The sequence below is a fragment of the Furipterus horrens genome, unplaced genomic scaffold (genome assembly GCF_987537825.1).
Source record: "Furipterus horrens unplaced genomic scaffold, mFurHor1.1.pri manual_scaffold_24, whole genome shotgun sequence".
Classification (NCBI taxonomy): domain Eukaryota; kingdom Metazoa; phylum Chordata; class Mammalia; order Chiroptera; family Furipteridae; genus Furipterus; species Furipterus horrens.
In genome coordinates, this window is record NW_028327194.1 from 1,156,809 (window position 1) to 1,168,997 (window position 12,189).

Sequence of the window (12,189 nt, forward strand, 5' to 3'; positions counted from 1 at the left end):
TCCTCACTGTCCTCCCTGTTCAGAATCAGCCTCAGGGCCCCCTCGATGTCCCCGGCTGTGGTCACTCCCTCACCCTGTCACCCCAAATGTACCTTTGCCATCCACCCTGGAGCCAAGCGCACCTTCCTCGCCTGCGTGGAGTTTACAGCGTCCTTGGCGAGTCAGAGGGTGAGCAATCGCCACACGATTAGGGGAAGCATAGCTTCTCCTTAAGGTGATCTGTGCTGTGAAGAAGGAAGAGGAAACAGGAGGTGACACGGGACCCAGGGGCAGGTGACGGTCAGGGGGTCCCTACAGAGAAGGAGGCACGGGGGCGGAGCCTGGCGGAGGAGAGGGAGCAGACAGGGACTCCAGGCGGGCAGCAGCCAGGGCGAGGACCCTGCAGGGGCTCAGGAGCACGTGGGCCAGGGACAAGCCAGATAAGGGACGGCAAGGCCATCGCCAGGGCCTGGCTTTGGTCTAGGGTGAAGCCGGGCCGCCTGAGGACCTGCAGCAGAAGGGCCAGGCTGCCTTAGAAAGGTGGCTGTGTAAGGAGAGGTTGGTGCGCAGGGGACGCGCCCAGCGAGAGCTGGATGCAGCGTGGGACGGGAGGGCGGCCAGCGCAGGGGACAAGTGAGCAGAGTCCCGGCACGGGCGGCAGAGCGCCCTCTGGCGTGGAGGGGGCTGAGCCCCAGGAAGCGCAGGGGGGCCCCGAGCGCTCAGGTGGGGATGGCTGAGGAGGTTGTGCTGGATGGAAGGATTGGGAGCTCTGCTCCGGACACTGAGCTGGAAATGGCTCCTGGACGTCCCGGCAGTGACATCAGAGACTGGCGTGGGCAGAGGTGCGTGTGCCTTGTTGAGAGACCGCGTGTAAAACCAGGGAGAGGGCGGAGGACCGGAGACCGAGCCCTGCAGGTGAGGAAGGACCCTGAGGAGGTGGAGAGCCGGCACTGCAGAGGCGGGAAACCGAGCTGACCTGGTGTCCCCTGAGCACACATGGATGGGCATTGAAGGGGCCCGTGGTCCTGGTCACATGGCCGGTGGGCCAGTGCCCAGAGGGTCACCCCCAGGACTCAGCCTCCCGTCAGCGCTGAGCGGGCGGTCAGCTGCCTCTGGGAGAACATGTTGTGGGGAGTTCCATCCTGCGAGAACCCCATTGCCAACCAGCCCGCCTCTTCCCCCAACAGACAAGAACCGAGTCTTCAAGCAGCTCAGGAACTCAGCCGAGCCCAAGAGCAGAGCCCGAGCTCAGGCCCAGGCCTCTGGCCACGACGTCGCGGCTTTGACACCCCCCCACCCCCCCACCCCCGTTCACGGCCAGACTGTCGAAAGGCGTGGGCCCTGGGCTTCCCCTAGGTCTCCCGGTCTCCCGTGGAGCGTCTGTCACCTGCTGGATCCCTGAGGGCCTGGGGGCCATTTTGGACTCCAACTCAGACTCCTTTCTTCCCAAGACTTTGGGGCCCTCGACCCCTTGCTGACCTCGTCTCCTTCTTTGCCCCGAGGAGTGACAACACTGCCCCGCAGCCTCGGCCCAGGACGCGCGGAGCTAGCCTTCCCCGCCCTGCGGCAACGCGAGGATTCCAGCCGTCTCCCCCCACCCCCGCCCCCCGCGCCTGCCTTCCCTGCGTTCCCTCCACGTCCTCCTCACAGAGGCAGCGGCCGCCTCATCGTTTCTGACTCACAGCGGCCCCCCCCCGCCCCCAGCCCCGGTGGCTCTGTGGACGGATCATCTTGTGAACGATCAATGTTTGGTGACAACCCAGAGGCGCAGCGGCCGGGTCTGAGACTCATCCCTCAACGAGAACCCAGGACATGACCTTAAATAAGTGCACGGCTTTAGAGAAGGACAAATATTAAGTAAATCTTGTCTGTAATGGCCATCAGGTAATGTTCGTGAAGATTAGCTGCAGGAGCCTGGGAATCTCAGGACGCATAAATAACCCTGCCTTTGACGGGCGGCGCATATACATTTTGTTTAAGAGCCGAGTGTCAGAATGCATTTCTGGGGACGTTCCCGGGGATGTGCATGCCGCCCGCCGCTGCCTGTGTGGTAAATTCGGGACGTGAAACGCACACTGTGTCTGAATTTTCACACCCTCATCCAGGTATCCGAGACGGGGAGGCCCCACTTGAACCCGGTGCCACAGCCCCTTTTGGGGGAGCAAGCCTATCGCCACGTCCCCTCTCCTGGAGCCTGACTGTGAAGCAGAAAGTGCGGCGGGACAGACACAGGAGGGGACAGACGGTGGAGGGGACTCAGCGCGGCCCCGGCGTGGATGGCAGCACCGGTGGGCGTCCGGAGCGGCGCCCGCCAGGAGAAGCAGGTGCCGCCCGGGGACGGGGTCCTGCGAGTGTCTTTCAGCCGCCACGGGACCAGGCACGGAGGCTCATGTCCTGGGAGACGCGACGTGTGAGTCATCTCACCCTCGCCCCTCGCGCCGGCAAGTCCAGACTTGACTCGAAGTGCCCAGGAATTAAAATCATTCTCCACTTAAAAGTCTGGGGAATTTTTCCTTCTTCTTTGTTCTAAGGCTCTGGAATCTCTAACATCTGCCCCCGAAGCCTTGACTGAGGTGCAGAAGGATGGAGGGGTCCGCAGGAGGGCTTTGGGGGCCCCCTCCTGGGCAACGGGGCGCTCCCACTTCGCACACAGGGATCCTAAGAGGGGCTCACGTGGGGCTTAAACCTCGTCGCAAGCTGACCTCGTCGCGGGCTGGCTGGCTGCGTTGGGGGCTTTCTTCACTCGCCTCCTTTCCTTTGCTTTTTTCAGTCCTGAGGGACTTTTTATATACATTTATCCATCACCCACCCGCTTACTAATCTAAGCGCGTCTCCGCACTCTTACTAATGACATCAGCGCAGTTCGTACTCATCAAGCTCTGGGAGCCGACCAGCCGCTGCTCTGGCAGCTCAGTGTGGGCGACGATCTTAAGTCAGCTCCCCAGGCTCAAATGTGGGTGTCCAGTTCCCAGCTATAAAATGACAAAGGCCCATAGTTTTGGAACAATTTTACTCCTAGGAATCGATACAAAATACATGTGTTAAATTTCATTGATCAAGGCTTTTAGTGCAGCATTATTTGTTATAACAAAGGGTTTGAAACGGTAACTGTTCATCAATAGAAAACACTCATATAATGAAATACTAGGCACCTTTGAAAAGTGGAAAAGTATTCCATGTACTACTATGGAGGACTTTCCAATATATACCATTAAACAAAAGAGCCAGGTAAAGTACAGTACATACAATATCCTATGACTTGTATAAAAACAGAGAAAGTGCAAGTGAGTCCCCATACTTCCATTTCTTTATATATACACACATTAGGAAACTCAGGGTACACAAGAAATCAATCCCTAGGAATTATCCTGAACACATAAAGGGCTCCAAGAAATCAATAAGAAAAGAATTTCTTACACAGAGGACTACAAACTGAGCAGACAGGAGGAGGGATGAAAGCAGACTTTACAATGAATGCATTTTCAGGTGTTTTATTTCTGAGTCATGAGAATCATTACACATTCAACAATTTCAACTTAATTTTTTAGAAGACAAATTTATTTCTTAATTTAAGTAACATTTTCTTTTACTTTAGGGCCTCAAATTAAAATATTACTATTTTCCAAATACGCAGACTGACAAGGATTTCAGACTATTTTAGAATTATAGATGAAAATAACGTAAATACGTGATTTGTATTTACTAACAGGTTAAGTCAACAGAGAAAGCCTTGCAAACACTACAAAGTAGACTTCCTCGCAATGTGGTTTTGTTTTCTTTTTCTCTCCACCTCACTAATAATGGACTAGCAAAAGGACTTCACCAGCTAGTGCCTCGGGACCCAGTGTTTGATCACATCCTGCAGAACCTAGACAACTTCATCCATCATCGCTGTGAGACCAAAGGCCCGTTCAGCGGGTGAAAGGAGCTGGGCACCTCCCGTCATTCCTTCCAGCTCCCAGCCCAGGCGCGGTTCACTGAGAACACACACGGATGCACAGACTCCTCAGTGCGTGGACTCTGACAAACCGACCCTCTGCCATGGACAAGGTGGGGGACAGCAGGCAGACGTCTGCCCGGTGGGAGAGCTGACGCCCTCTGCCTGCTGTCCCTTTGGCCTCAGCAGAGTTGTTCTGACCCAGACATTAGCAGCCCACCCGGTCCGTTCCGGGAGCCAGTGAGTGGCCAGCCAGTAAAAGATGAGAGCTAGTCCTGAAACAGCAGGTGTGGGAACTTTGTGTTCATCTCAGGAATCTGACACTCCAACCCTGCAGGGCTGAGCAAGGATAGTCACCTGAGCATGCACTGCCTGTGTCCCCTGTCACTTAAGACTTCTCTACCCTCACGTTCACCTTCAGGCCTCAGCATCCAGGCCAGGAGCCTTGCCAACCATACAGCCAACGTGACCACTTGGTCTCGCGGACCAGAGCCGAGTCCCTGCTGAAAATCCTACCTGCCCGGCTTGAGCTCTGACCCGTGTTAAGTCCTGATGGCCGTGAAGGACAGCCACACGTGGGGTTGGAGGGAGCAACAGTTGTGATAAGGTCAAATCACCTCCATAAGGCATCGGCGTGTGCAGGAACCACCTGCTCTGGTCACGACGACAACGCTGCTCCTTTTGCCCCCTAGGCCTGTTTCCGTGTCTTGCCTTCTGCCTGCGTGGGTTCTGCTGGAACCCGCAGTGTCTCCGATCCTTGTCCCTTAATTTGGGAATAGCTCTGGCCCTGGGCTGCCCGCCAACCTCTCTAAGTACCCTGCCTTGGCCCGCTTTATGCCCCCCCACTCTGCCCTCTGTCCCCTGGGCCTCTCTGTAAAACCTTGTGGTCCCATCATCCCCCAACACACACACACACACACACACACACACACACACGGAATAGCACAGACTCAACTGTCCCTTCCCACTGATTCAGCGACAGTTGGACAATCCACATGCACCTGGACCCGGAGACACTGTGGGCCCTTGGGGGGAGATGGTAGGTGAAGGGTGCAGCACATACCCGGGGCTGAAAATGCTCCCCTTTTTGCGAGGGTGTAACTCACATCTCAGCAGATGCTCCCAGCACGCAGCCAGGCCAGTGACCTCTGCTGCATCACTAAGGCAACCAGGTCTCCCATCTGGTAAGTTCTAGAACACATGTGGGTGGGGTGGGGAGAGAGTTCTGATGGCCACGAGGAGACCCTGGGGCGAGGCGGAGGAGGAGATTCTGGCTGCTTCCTGAAGTCTGGACCCTCCGACCTGGGAGAACTGCCAGCAGCTCCTACTGACCCTCTTCTTGATAGAAGAGCGAGAGTTACTTCTTAAGGCAGCCAGGGAAAATGTCAGGAGTCAGGCTATAGGGACAGAACAGGAAAGGGAGGCAGCCGTGAGGGAAGTAGTACCTGCCGGGCCACACGACAGGGACTCCAACACTGCGCCTGGGATGATGGCCCTTAAAGCTTACCATCAGGGCTTACTTCAAGGAATGATCAAGGCAGCTAAAATGTCCACTAACTTAAATAAGGTTTCAGAAGTTATTCAGGGCCCCACCGAGAGCCCCACTGCCTTCCTTGAGCGCCAGCGAAAGGCATATTCCATGTACACCCCTTTTGATCCTGATGTAGAGGCATCAGCTATTCCCTGTAGAAAGTTGCAGAAGTTTGCTAAATATGTAAATATGTAGGGGCTTCAGATGTTCTTTGTAAGATGTAGCAGGGACTTGCTAAAAAGCCTTGGAGAGAGGAATGTAGGGAGGAGTAGCAATTGGTGATTTACAAGCTAAAAGGACCTCAGCCTCTATCACCTTCCATTTGCTTGTGTCTTGTTTGTAACTGTTGTGAAAAGTTATATTTTACAGAATATCCAGCCCTTTGAAGATAAATTGCTTCACAGAGAATCACTCCCTGGCTGAAGAGTTATGCTGCTGGAGATAACTTTATGGCCCTGCGAACTTTTAGCCCTGTGGAACCTCTGGCCCTGAGAACTTTATTTCTGTTTGACACTCCTGCAGCCCTGTCCTGCCACCCCACTCCCCAATGAGTTGCATCTCACTAAAGAAAGCCAAATCCTTTATAAACCCTTGCCCGAAACCCCAGTCCCCCGTTGGTGCACTATTGAGACAGGGTCTCCGCCCGACAGCCGGCTTAATAAAACTTTGCTTGCTTTAATGCGCTGCTCCGGAGTGCTCAGTCTCGCCTATGCAGCCACAACACTGAGGCTCCAGAGAGTGCCCGTGCCCTCAATCTGGCTTTTGTCACTCAGGCGGCATCTGACATTCGGAGGAAGTTACAAAAATTAGAGAGAGCCAGAGGCATGTGTTTAAGCCAGCTCTTAGAAACTGCTACCACAGTATACTTAAACAGAGATGAGGCCGATAAAAGAACATAACTTAAAAAAAAAAACAGCAGGTTAAAGTGTTAGCCACTGCCCTAAAAACAAACAAACAAACAAAATAAAAAACCACCTCCTTTAAACCAGGTCCAGAATCTAGCAAGAAGTTCCGCAAGAACGGAGAGGGAAAGCCAGGGAAAGAACTAACTTCAGACCAATGTGCATACTGCAAAGAAAAGGGAACGACTTTTAAGATGACTTTCCATGACTATGGCTAGTAAAGTGTCTCAGTTATGCAAATGGTTTTGGTTCTTCCAAGGCCCCAAGAAGATGGGAGGGGTTTTAACCATGAAATGGTGCAGAGGAAAAAGTGGTCCCAAAGCTTTTTCCTAAAAGTAAAACACCAGGAGAAATTGCAGAGCATCCCTTTTGTGAAGCTCAGACGGTCAATTTAGGAAAACCTACTGCACCCACTCATTTCTTCTCATTCCAGATTGTCCATTTCCTTTGCACGGGTGAGATGTCCTCAGAAAGCTCTGAGCTCAAATCTCCTTCTCCCTCAAGGCTGCAGAGCTTCAAGTAAACCCTCCAATGATTTTGTCTGTCTCCCTTCCCTTAGAAGAGCAGTATCGATTGCTCGAGTCTCCTCAACAAGACTCTGAGCCTCTTCCCATGGATTTTCAGGCGGAGTTTCCCAAACTATGGGCAGAAGACAATCCCCCGGGTTTGGCAAGCCATATACCTCCTGTGGTAGTCTTGCTACTCAGCGACACGAGCCCTGTCAGCACCAAGCAGTACCCTATTTCCCGGGAAGCCTGTAAAGGCACTAAGCCCCGCACAGACCGACTGCTACGGGAAGGCATAGGAGGGGGATGTCAGTCAGCATGAAACACTCCTTTCTTACCGGTCCGGAAACCTGGGACCAATGATTACCAGCAGGTTCAGGACCTGAGGGGGGTAAACGCCATAACAGAGACTATTCACCCAATGGTGCCAAATCCTTACACTCTCCTGGGTCTCCTGCCACCTAATAGACTCTGGGATACAACATTAGACCTAAAAGATGCTTTTTCTGCAGTCCTTTGCTTCAGCAGTCACAAGACATTTTTGCTTTGGAGTGGGAGGATCCAGAGACAAGCAGAAAGCAACAACTTACTTGGCTGCCTCAAGGGTTCAAAAACTCCCCCACTATTTTCGGAGAGGCCCTAGGACAGCACCTGAGCCCCTTCTCCATAGAAAATCCTCATCTGACGCTCCTCCAATAAATATGTAGATGATCTCCTCTAGCAGCCAAGACTAAGGAGGACTGTCTAATGGCACTTCCACCCTCCTCCCTCTGCTTGAGGGAAAAGGCTATGGAGTCTCCCACAGGAAGGCACAAATTTGCACCCAAAAAGTTAAGTTTCTAGGGTTCATTTTGTAAAAAGGGACCCGGAGACTGTCAGCCGAGCGAAAGGAGGTAATCCCCAGGCTTCCCACCCCGAGATCCAAGAAGGACCTCCGTGACTTTCAAGGGACGGCGGGACTTTGTCGCCTTTGGATCCCCAACTTTGCTGAATCGCACGGCCCCTCTATGAGGCTACCCGAGACCCCAATGCCCCGTTAATCTGGGGAGAAGAACAGAAAAGGGCTTTTCAAAAACTAAAAGAGGAACTCACCCAGGCTCCGGCCCTTGTCCTGCCAGATGTCACCAAGCCTTTCAGCCTTTTTGTCCCTGAGAAAAAAGGAGGAACCAGCGGAGTCCTGACTGAAGCCCTTGGACCTTGGCGAAGGCCAGTAGCATAACATTCATAAAAAATATATATATAAATATAAATATATATAAATATATATATATATATATATATATATCGTCGTCGGCAGCCGTCCGTCTCGAGAGACGATGGGGTAGCTTCCTGAGAGTCTATCTGCACCGCCGAGAATGGCTGTGCAGTCCGATTCATATATATATATATATATATATATATATATAAATAATAAAAGAAGACTCGTCCCCGTGCCCCGAGGGTGGTCTGCCTGTCTCAGAGCTGTTGCCACTACGGCCCTCCTAGTCAAGGAGGCCGATAGGCTCACTCTAGGACAGGACCTTTCTGTTAACGTACCACACTTAGCTAAGGCCCTCCTAAGAGGCATGGGAGGGAAATGGCTCCCTGGTAGCTGCCTCACCCACTAACAAGCAACTCTCCTTGAGGACCCCCAGATCCGCCTGCGGCCATCCGGGCTTTAAACCCAGCTTCGCTCCTACCCAGTGTGTAGCCGCAGCGCAACTGCTGCACACAGAACTTCCACTTATAGTCCAAAGGAGTCATTGTAGTATCCTCATAAAGTACAATAAAGTGATAACAGAAAATGATTCTAAACGATTACTAATCCTCTTTTCATCGAACACTCAAGACTCTCACTGGATTGTTGTTGCAGCTCCCACAGCAAATACACTCTTTTACCAGCACATGCACATAACCAGCGAATTCGCCCACTGCTTGGGAGCAGGGCCGCTAAGCCATCAGGCCTTAGAAAAAAGACACCTGAGTAACGGGCACGTTGCACAGGACCCAAGCTGGAGTCAGAGCTCAGCCAATGTCTGCTGTGCAGACGACGAGGTGCAGACAGGCTTGGCAGGCGCAGAAGCACTCTCTTGGAGCACATCACAGGCCCAAATTAATGCCACTTGGAAGAAGTGCTAATCACGCGCATAAATGCTATAATATTAGACTGGAAAATGCCTAATACTTTACCAATGCAGGCTCCAAGCAAAAGAGGAAGTTGATTGATTTCATCATCCTTCCAGTGTTCTGCCAATATCTAAAATACCAAAAGTAAACAAATTGGTTAATTGGTACACACACACACACACACACACACACACATACTAAACTTTCAGAGACGAAGTATATAGTACCTTTGGTATGAATTGTTAAAATGTGCCCTAGACATGGCGACTTACGTTTAAGAAGTCGCTTTTCACTGGAGAAGCCCAATCAACACAGTTGTCCCTCAGCCTCAACCCAACTGTAAGATCCTAGAGCACAAGACCAGGTCTTATACAACACTGGACCCCCGGCAGCAGCGTGGCCCGTGGCACACAACAAGGGAACAGTACGAGGGAACTGAATGACTGGCCCATCCTCCCCCGAGCTGACTCTCTACCCTGTCCCCTACCAACAGATAACACTTCTGCAGGCTGGCCCTTGGTCTAACTTATTGTCCCCTACGTAGCCTACTGGACCAGCCAGGACCCCACTGCTAATTAAGAAATAAAACCCAACCTCACATCAATATTAGCTGCTGCAATACAGAAACTGGCAGTCATGAGCAGTCCCTGGGGGCCTGCATCAGTGACAAACCCACCTGTCACCCACTAGAAGCAGAACCCTGCACCGCTGTGTGTGCACGTGCGTGCGCTCCGACCCTCTAGGGCACCTCAGTGTCTCGCCCAGAGCAGACTTAAACCTGAATTCATCCTCAGAAATGACCTCCTGCCTTGAAAAGGTTACTTAACATGCCTGGGCCTCAAGTTCAACTGTAAAATGGTGAAAAATATCATCGCCTTCTAGCACTGAAATCACCAGAGGTGATATTCTAAAAGCATCTACACAGAGTACTAAACAGTAGATATAGCTAAAGCTGATGCTAGATGGTTCATGTGTAATTGCCTGAAAAAGAAAAACAAATACAAATCCTTACTGTGCGGCCCCTCCACAGAATCCCATCTACAGCCAATGAGGTCCTTGGGATTCGTTACTTTTTGTGGCCAGAATGGTCTTTACAAGGTCGAAGATGGTTTTACTGCACACGTGGGAGCCACAGAGGCCGTTTTACTACACAGGGCTGCCCGCGCTGCGCCGTGAACCACACGGATGACACTCCTTGGGGGCACGAAGGCCACCCCCGGGATGAGCACTAAGTAACCTCGAGCCACCCTGCTCGCTAAGCGTCCCGGTGACCGCACGGATAAGTCATTTCTATCCTGCAGGTAACTGGTGGTCCCCATGTTCGTGAGCACAGGAAAAGTGAGGACACGCACAACCTAATCAATATAAGCATCTTTTCATTTTATGTTTACTACACATTTTTAAAGTTGTACCTCAATCCTCATCTGTAGAGTTAACTAATTCCCCACAGGAGAGCCTCTTGGGGGGACTCTCAGTCACTTTCCTGAATGTTATTGTCAAGACGCTACCAAAACTGCATTAGATTAGCTGTTCCTTTAATAGCTGAAGAAAATGGTTGAGATGAACTCATAATGAGAACGGCATATTTAAGTGCCCCTTGTGTCTCTCTGGTCCTTTCCCTTTCTCTTCAATTCTGTGGGCATTTTTTCCCCATTAATTAAAATTTTGTTTCACAAGCAACCAATCCCTATGGCCTGCAACAAAATATCCCAGATCTTAAACAGATGACCAGAAATTTAAAACGTGATTAATCACACTTGTGTACATATATTTGAAAATCTTAAATACTATAAACAGCATTTAGTGATACATTAATATAAAGGCATCTCATGACTGAACTAAGTTTGTTCTGGGATTATAATTAGTCTCCGTGTAAGAAAATGGCATGTTAATAGGTTAAATGAATAGGTTGTTTTAGGGGAGGCAAAATGCTGATTATATTTAAGAACTATTTCTAACATCTAGAAGTAAGTACCAAGATTCTGCCTTTGGCCAATATTGTATATAAGAAGGAAATAGTAGAAATGTTAGAGTTTTAGATATTTAAATCTCTTAAGTGTCATTTTTAAACCATACCAGCATGCCCTACCCCAAGGGAATCACTGCAACCAGAATCCATGTTAATGATACAATGTAGTTGTATCTCTAAAGTATATTGTGGTGCAAAGGAAAGTAACTACCCTACAGGGAAGCATTCTAATAATAATAATAATAATAATAATAATAAAACTAGTCTTGTTTTAAAATGTAAACATAAAGCACTCTGACAGATGATGAATGCAGCAGGTTTATTTCTGATGAAGAACTTCAACTAGCAGCCAACATAAAATAACCAACTCCTACAAGAAACTACTGAAAGTCAAAATGGATGAAGCAATTGCTTCCATTGGTTGGATGCAGGCAAGACAGGCTACTTATATCTGAGGGAGGGGAAACAGGGAAGGTGAGCCCCAAGGTTCCCCCTGACCGACTGAAGGATTCCAGCCCGCATCTTATGCTGAGGTCTCCCTTAGTTGTGACATATTTGAGACCCAGGGCAGGCCAACGTGACGTGAGTACGCAGGCACAATCTGAGAGAGGAGAGAGCTGTCCAAATGGCTGCAGATACTTGCAGAGGATTTTCCTCAAGTCTCCAGCATAGTGCATGAGTGTGTCTGGAAAGGAAACCACATGTGGCCCAAAGAAAGGACCCCCTAAAGGAGCAGGTAGAGAAAACCTTTGACTCACAGAAACTCATGTGTGTTCCCACCAGAAAGAGTGGGAACCAAGTAAATCATAGGCGAAGTGCTAAGATGTGCACTGTCTCAGTAGCGGGCATTAAAAAAATAGCCCTAGAGTTATGATGTCTTTAGTCTGGCCCTTCAAAGCTTAAAAGCAAGCCTCAGGAAGGCGAAATGTTTCCAAATTACTGCATCCTTGAAGAACAATCAAGAATACTTACAGGAGTACAAAAATATACAGCAAATAAGAATGTGAAATTCAGTGTCTCGTGTCTAACTAAATATTAGCAAACCTACAAAAAAGCAAGAAAATGCAACCCAAAATGAGGACAAGAATCAATCAGTATATGCACCCAGAAATGATACAAGATAGAATTACTACCAACAAACACTAAAGTAGTTATTATAAAACAATTATTGTATACATTAGTTTTTATTAAATTAAACCACCTATATAAGGCTAAAACATTATTACAACCTATATGTTCAAGCATGCAAGAAAATACTG

The 12,189-nt window shown here is 50.0% G+C and overlaps 1 protein-coding gene across 1 annotated transcript in view; it reads left to right on the forward strand.

The window, feature by feature from the left end:
• Window positions 1-45: 45 nt before the first annotated feature.
• Window positions 46-12,189, forward strand: part of LOC149990131 (uncharacterized) — a 53,785-nt gene continuing 41,641 nt past the window's right edge. The window contains exons 1-2 of the mRNA XM_090265666.1: window positions 46-168; window positions 464-612. Of these exons, the coding sequence (XP_090121792.1) occupies window positions 46-168; window positions 464-612 (272 nt within the window). The remainder of the gene's footprint in view (window positions 169-463; window positions 613-12,189) is intronic.